Raw genomic sequence first — 8320 nt, 5'->3', positions numbered from 1 at the left:
TAAATTATATGTATATAGTATTCGCATATCTCTGAAATGATACGGTGCAATCACAACTTACGTCAATCCCCGTCACAAAACCTTTGCTCCGATATGTCTTTTTGAAATAACACAGTCACGTTTTACGTCGCATTTAACATTCTCAGTAACTTATCAATTATCTATCGTGAAAGTAGAAATAAGATCAGTTTTCAATCCTTTTTATCACGAGTTCTAACAAATTTATTTAACAAATATATAAAAAGGTTTCAAATAATCTAATATAGAAGATTGTATACCAAAATCAGATCCTTTCTTGTTGATTCTAATTCCCAAACTGCTTTTTTGCTGTTAATTCCTGACTCATGGTCTAAAGACTAATTTTTTGTTTCGAATATCATATTCGAGTCTGTTTCAATTTACGTCATATTGAATGTGTTATGCGGGCTTTTATTTAATATCAAGGCCAGGCCATATGCAAGCTTTGAAATTAATCTTTTCTGAAAAAAAAAGAAAAAAAGGCCTCGAAAATATCTCTCAGATTGAATGGAATTCGGTAAATGAGATTTCTTATACATTTTCGATATTGGGTAATATTCAACAGATTCGGTATTTTGATGAAGTGTTTGGTTGAAAAGGCAGAAACTCTAAAACAAACCTTCTTTAAGACTTAAAAAAAATTGAAAACCATAACAAGGTTTGAAACAAGGAACTTTTTTTTATGTTTTCAGCCATCAAATAAAATGACGAGTTACATATTTTTAAGTCTTTTCATGCTGTCTTTGTCGGCCTTCGTCAGCACCGAAGACATCCTAATGTCCCAGGTGTTTGTCATTCCAATCACTCCGAGCATTTTTGGTTGGAATATGGAAGGTAAAAAGCAAAGGAGAATAAAAGGTCATAATCACACAAAATAACCAATGATCAAAGTGAGCTGGAATATCCCATCAAAACTTTGCACGATGGGTAGTTTTGATTTGTTATACACAATATAGTTGTCATAACTGTTTGCAAATTTGGATACTTTGGAGTTTTGTGTATTATTATGATATTTTAGTAGGAGAATTAAGAGAAGCTAATCATGAAAAACATTGTTTAAGGTTTTTATACACGCCGTTTTTCCTACCAGTCTTCATTACTAAATTCTCCAGATTTGCCATCCTGGATTCACTACGTTTACAGTGAAAGAGCTCGACAAGGATTTCTTTATGGAGTCGCTCCTCGAAATCAGAAGGATTTTAAGGTATAAATAATTACATTCCTATTTAGAAATAAATTCATTTATTAAGTCATTTAAAATTCCATGTAATCCTATGTGTACAGTCAAATTGAAATCCATTAAAGGTTAGTGAAATTTCTTCAAAGGTTATGAAGCCTTATTAGTTTGGATTTACTGCGTTCCAAATATTGATGCTGTAGCGGTTTCTGGATGCGCGGAGATGCGCGGAGCGTGGAAGTGTCTGCTCAGTCAAGCGTGACAAACGGCTCGAGGGCCACACTCTTCGCGCATTAGTTGCATCACATTACGTCATCTGTGCGAATCTAATAGAAATTATTTACGCGGCCCTGACTGTTTACATTTGGACGGCCTGGATTCAAGCACCAGTGTATGTATCAACATAGAAGCACAAGAAGGCTTACAAATTAAAATTAAAATTTGAACTACCTCCTTTGCGGATTAGAGACAATTATTTAACAAAATAAAAAAAGCGGAGAAAAAAGAAAGAGTCAATAAAAACCAACCTCTCACTCTTTCCTGATTCTTTCTCCGTCTTTTTTATGCTACTATGGACCAAAATCTTTTAATAATACAAATTCACATAATACCTTAGAATAAAAACATAGACATCGTTATGAATAATTAATTATTAGGTCTAAGTTTCTTTTCGTTGGTAAATTTCTCTTTGTTTCTTTTAAAGAAAATAAAAACATACTTTTTTATTAATCTCGAGATTAATCTCAACATTTTTCATAGGAAAAAACCATAAAAAAGAACGATCAATAACAATAAAAAAACTGCGACAAGACCACTTCCTGCGCAGATGTTCCACGTAAAAGATTAGTGAAAATTTAAGATTGACTGTATTACAAAAGAATTTTTCATTAAGTACAAAATTTTATGGGGGTTTTCAAAAATGTATTTTTAAGAATAATAGCAAAGTATGTTTTGATTTTAAAAACTAATTAAACTAATTGGAGCTATTAAATCTTGATATTAATTGCTATGTTTTTATTTTCAGGTATTATGTGAATTTTAATAAATACAATATTCTATTGTTCATACCGTTAGTATAAAAAGATGGAGAAAAAATAAGAAAGTGAAAAAGGTTGGTTTTAGTTAACTTTCCTTTTTCTCCCTCTTTTTTCTTTTGTTATATATGTACCCAGTCAAAAATTCCTGTACAGGAACCTCAGGGGAACCTGCACATATTTCTGTACACGAACCTGTACAGGTGATCTTGACGATTTCTGCGTACGAATTTGGCGAAGGAAACTGTACATGATCCTGCACCTAGTTCCTACGCAGGTTCATGTATAGGATCCTGAACATGTTCCTGTACATGAACCCATACCTTAATTGGCTCTGTGAAGGAACCTGTACAGGATCATTCAAAATTTACCTCGTATACAGGTTCCTTTACAGGATCATGTACATTTTCCTTTGCTAATGAGTCTCTAATGAGCCGGGAAGGAGGTTGTCCATGAAAATTTAATTGTGAGTCTGTTTCTGTTCTGATATTGGTACATATAATGGTTCATAATAAAGTAAAGTTCATTTTGATCTTAAAAGAATCTTTTTAAATAGAGACACTGAGCTCAAGATTGATTCCAAAGGTCAAACAGGGTTGCCTATGAATACCACTAATAATTATTTTAATTGACACATGTGCGTTAGTTCATCGAAAGAAATCTATTTTTTATTGAAATATTGCCTGAGGGATATTCTGAAATGATCCATTTTTAGAAATATGTAATTTTTCTGAATTATTGCTTTTCATATTTGGAAAGTGTAATAATTTGAATAGATTGGTTCGGGATCAACCTCAAATAAAACTATTTATAAATTTACATCCAATTTCAGTTAGAAATTGTCGCATTGGATAAGAAGACCTTCGAGACAAGAAACAAAATCCTGGATATGAATATCCTCGAAAATGAGAATATGACGAAGTACGAGATACAATTGAAAATAGACAATCTGAACGTGGAGGACATGCTCGATTCCAAAAGGGTGGATGAACTCCTCGATATTTTCAAGTGAGCCCTAATTAAAACCATATTTGTATTTATTTTTACAGTCTTGAGCCTATTCAACTATCCTCAAATTTACATTTTCCTCTTGTATCTTTTATTAGGAGGAAGCTTTGGAAAGAAGCCGCAGATTTGCAATTGACCTTCTTGGCATCTGCAGTCGAACTCGGTGCCCGATTGCCCCTCCAGCCTAGTGAAGGCGAAGGGTAAGATCCCCTCATTTACATTTACGCAACAGGTATTCTGTTCAAGAGCAAAATACCACATCTTTGTCTTTTTTCCTCATTTTATTTTAAGATCTTGAGAGTCGTCCCTTCCTCTGTTTAACTAACAGAACAAGATAGAGGATGCGTTCACAGATTAAAAGTGTAAATAAAATACAGTGCTAAAATTTACTCAGAAACTCTGTCAAATGAATTTTTTTCCGATTTAACTGATCTTAGCAATTTTTGTTATTGTTGATTTGGTCTGTTTATTTCTGTTTTCGAAATAATGTTGGATGGATAAAGTAAACAGGCACTCTCTACACTGTTAGAAAAATCTGTATGAGGTTTAATATACTTGTGTGTGAAGCAAATATGCACTACCGCTACTGAAATGTAACATACATTTATGTAGTGAATTTAATATACATTTGTATACAATTTAATATACAGGTTAGTATAGCAATGTGCGTGAAAACTCAACCTGCTTTCATTTCTTTAAATCTTGTCAAATATTCTTAATTAAATAAATAATTTAGAATTCGTCAACTTAGTGTTTATTTATAATATACGTGCAATGTACGGGTAATTTTTTTCCTAATTTCGCTTTAAATGGCCAAAATTTAATACGAATACAGTTAATTGTAGATTAAGTCTGTTATTTATTTGCTTAATTGAACTTTTCGACTTGAAATCCAATTTTATTTTTGGTTAACCGGAAGAAGGTATCATGTTTTATCATTTAGAATCGAAAATTACAGCGAAACTTATTTTTAATTTGTGAAAAATGAAATTATATGATTTTTCTTGTAAGTGATTAACATGACTGTATATGAAATTTAATATACCCGCTCTTAATGGCGATTTCATATTCTTGATATATTAATTGTAATACACATGGGTATATTAAATTTAATATTATTTTTAACAGTGTAGTATTACGGCGTTTCCTTAATGAGACATTGGCATATTATCAGCCCGTACAGGAAAACCAAACGACGTGACGCATTTCCTAGGCAGTTATAAAAAATGTAATCACCGACCTTATGTACCAATCTCATCTTGCTAAGTAGATTTTCGTAATTATGGTTAATTAATATTCTTAATTCATGAGACTTTGTGTGGTAATCAATTTGGACCTAAGCGTCATATCATTATAGCAAGCAGGAAGGAGAAAAGTTCCAGGGAAAGCTTGTATAAGATTTATATACTATACGACACTCTAAGGTCGCTATCGATTAATTGAGTAATTAGGCTAACCAGCTTGAATCAAATTGAGTTGTTTCAAATTGATTGAGGAGCATCGCTGATTAGAGATATGTAGGCGCCAAAGTTAATTCGTTTGTATACTCTCGATAATGACGTTGATTAGTTTATATATCGTCATAAGTACGGCTACACTCAACTGATATAATAATTATTATTGCAATCCTTTCTTACGTGAATGGCGCTCGCTTCACGCACGACGATAAGACGGTGTTAGGTTTGTTCTTAACAATTTGAACGACACTCAAAAAATGAAAAGAAGCAAAAATCAAGAAGAAATAATTAAATTCAAGTTTAAAATTACTCTATTGCCCAAGTGGAAATTTACAACTGGCGCGGTACCGCGCCAGTACCACACAAAGACATTTTGATGTTGGCGCGGTACTGACACAAAGTAGGCTCCAATGTTGGCTTGATACTGGCAAACTTTCAAAAGATGATTTGGCACAGTACTGGCAGTCAGTACCGGACCAGTACTGATTTAATATTGGCATAGTCACAATATAAGCATGGCATAATCTCGGCTTTATACTAATATTAAATCGTCATGGGCCTGGCATTATACTGGCACAGTATCAATCTAGTGCTGGCAAAACAACTACTTTTCGTTAAAGCTAGTCTTCATGATACTGGCGTTACATTGGCGTAGCAACAATACAATATTGACGTAATGATGGCTGTTAGTTGGTATTAGGTGGTCACAGTAAAGATTTAATACTGGCAAAGTGACGGTCGAAGAACGGCATACACTTGGCCTTAAGCTGGCGTGAAACTGACTACGTTCATAGTTACAATTGGCTTAGTATTGCGCCTGGACTAAGTTAATATTGTTAGTTATGGCACATGGGACGCTCTAGTGCTGGCTTGGTACTGGTAAACTTACGAAACTTGGTACTGAGATATTATTGGCATAATATTATGCCGTAGTAATAATCCAGTAGTCGGATGGGTGACCATCTGGGACGTATGACCAGGTTGTGTATTCAATGCTTTTAACTAATATAGGGTGAGGGGGTTGGTTGTATAAAATCCGACTGAACTTGGGTGAAAGTTTTCTAGAATTTTTCTCTTCACTGATCAAATGTCAAGGAAAATGCGAGTACTTCTCACTGGCGGATCCAGAGGGGGGCGATCGGGGCGATCGCCCCCCCCCCCCCGAGCTCTAAGTTTTTATACTTATAACTTGACATTTTTTTTTTTGTTGCTTTTTTCGACTTATACGCCCCGATCGCCCCCTCCGAGACCAAGGCCTGGATCCGCCGCTGGTACTTCTAATAACGTTAGATGCACCTGCGTGTTATCATTGACTCATCGGGGTTTTTAAATAAAAGGTATATTAGTACAATAGGTTTTGATGCAATGTTCCAAGACTTAAATATACTAGCCTGAAATTACAATAATAATAGTCGTTGTAATAGAAGAAAAAAATGGATAATTATTGCAGAATTGGCCTTGAAAATTTTAATTATCCAATCTGATATAAAATAATTTGAAAAAATAATTTCGAAACAATTTTTAAGACATGGTTATCCTTAGGTACATGCATTTTTTGAAATAAGTAGTTTTTAAAGTAAGCGATAAAGTATGTGGAAACGGTAGCAATATTGAGCGTCTTTGTAACGCCTCTGTTAGATCAGGGCGATGAACAGCTCGCACTTTTTCCTTATTTTCTTCAATCTTCTTGTAGAAATCGTACTGAATGCTCCTCTTAAATCCCTCCAATTTTGAATCCAAGGCTTGTAGCATCACCTTGATCTCATCTAAAATGTTTTATAACTATAAAAAATATTTAAAATATATAGACTACTGATGAAAATTATCTACATGCTTGCGGTTTTCGAGCTGTCGCTAATGTGCCTTTATTTCTATATTATTAACATGGACTTTTTTCCTCGTAATACTGTGAAAGGGAAAAATTCTAAATCTGAAAAGCCCAGTTTTAAGGCAAAATATCAGTTTTTGAATAGACATTCTAAAAAACCGCTAAATATCAATGAGAAAAATCGGAATAACTTTAGAAATAATTCATATTTTTTAGTATTCTTGGACTGATTTAAAAGGTATTTTCTTTGGAGAAATTTAAGAAAATTACATTTAAGTATCTGAAGGAAGTAACTAAAGAAACTTCAAAAACAAGTAGATATTCGACAGTTTTATTTTGTATCCAAAATTATTTTTCTCTTATAATTTGTTTAACGTTTTAACTGTTGTGTTAAAAATACGTGTCTTCAGAGAAATTTAACAATTTTTTGTTCACAATCTTCTTAGTTAAAAATATATATTTTTGGTTAAGGATTCCACTATTTTGTTGAAAATACGTCTCTTTGCATGAATTCAACCATTTTTAATCTCAATGAAAATAAGTTTTTATTTGAGAGAGAGAAAGAATATATGTAAGAATTTGAAAAGAGAATAAATGTGTATATAGATTAAGTTCTTAATTTATTTTTTTGTTTGAAACGATATGGCGCCAATGTATCCGTTTCAGTAAATTTCCATCAAAGCTTATGTCGAAACCAAACCCGGGATAAAATTGTATTGCTCGTGTATTTGGTTAGGGTGAACTTTTTTGCTGAAATTTTGATTTGAAACACCTGGAAATATCTAATATTATCCAAAATATTTTTGAACATTACTTTTAGATTTTAATCTAAATGTATTGAGGTTGAATCAATATATTTAATTAATGTTAGCCCCTAATGGATGAACAGTAATCTGAATATTGTCTCACCTTCAAATTTTTTTAAAGAAAATACATTTAACCCTATCTCGAAATACTTATAACACTTCGGTGAGAAGCGCAATCTAATGACTGAAATGAAGATTTTTTGCCACAGTTTATTTATTGTTTAGTAAAGGATTTTTTACTTACCTTCTGGAAACTCTATCTAAGCATCCATTAAACCAGAGGCATATTATAATTTTGCTTCTTTTGAACGAGTGAACCGTCGGATGACACGTTCTGCAGCTTCCACTCTAAACGGAATTCTGCTATGAATTCTGTGGATTCACGTATCGAAAAATCGATTGTTTCAATTAACCACTAAGTTCACGTTTCAAGTCCAACAGAGAACACTGCTCTAAGAAGTTCTTATCTATCAGAATTATCGCAGAAACACTTCTGCCAGTACTCAACCTGTATCGAGCCAACGCACGACATAATGATCTTGCCGGTAGATAACCGGCAATTGACTTTTGTGTTTTGCCAGTGTTGAGCCTGTATCAAGCCAACGCACGGAATAATAATGAGGCCGATAGATAGCCAGTGGTTAAAGTTTGTACTCTGCTACACGGAGAAAAAGATATTGCACAATGATAACACAAAATCTCTGCATTGAAATAAAGCGCAATATGATAACGTACAAGCAGGTTTCGGAGCTTTTTAGGATATTATATAATATCCTAAAAAGCTCCGGAATCTGCTTGTACGTTATCACACTGCGCAACATCATTTGGCCACTCTAGAACCCTCATATATATAATAAAATAATAATACAGTCTGTCAAGTTAAAGCGTGAGTGGCTTTACTCGCAGTCGGTAAGGTGTATCGACATGATTTTGGTGTCAAAATATTAAGAAGAGCTCCCTCTTCCATGCTTTTTGATTTAACATTCAGTTTG

The 8320-nt window shown here is 33.4% G+C and overlaps 2 protein-coding genes across 9 annotated transcripts in view; one reads left to right on the top strand and one right to left on the bottom strand.

Annotated features, from left to right (window-relative positions):
• LOC117175142 overlaps positions 1 to 8320 on the bottom strand; it is a 98294-nt gene that overhangs the window by 28818 nt on the left and 61156 nt on the right. The window lies entirely within an intron of this gene.
• LOC117175143 (epsilon-sarcoglycan) overlaps positions 1 to 8320 on the top strand; it is a 57374-nt gene that overhangs the window by 10746 nt on the left and 38308 nt on the right. For all 8 annotated transcript variants that reach the window (XM_033364728.1, XM_033364729.1, XM_033364731.1 and 5 more), the window contains 4 exons: positions 711 to 852; positions 1080 to 1222; positions 3062 to 3237; positions 3336 to 3437. In XM_033364728.1, coding sequence (XP_033220619.1) covers positions 723 to 852; positions 1080 to 1222; positions 3062 to 3237; positions 3336 to 3437 — 551 coding nt within the window. In that variant the 5' untranslated portion in view covers positions 711 to 722. The remainder of the gene's footprint in view (positions 1 to 710; positions 853 to 1079; positions 1223 to 3061; positions 3238 to 3335; positions 3438 to 8320) is intronic.

This window comes from Belonocnema kinseyi, chromosome 6 (assembly GCF_010883055.1).
Source record: "Belonocnema kinseyi isolate 2016_QV_RU_SX_M_011 chromosome 6, B_treatae_v1, whole genome shotgun sequence".
Classification (NCBI taxonomy): Eukaryota; Metazoa; Arthropoda; class Insecta; order Hymenoptera; family Cynipidae; genus Belonocnema; species Belonocnema kinseyi.
The sequence above is the reverse complement of the archived record's forward strand: the minus strand, read 5'-3'. Positions and strand labels throughout refer to the sequence as shown.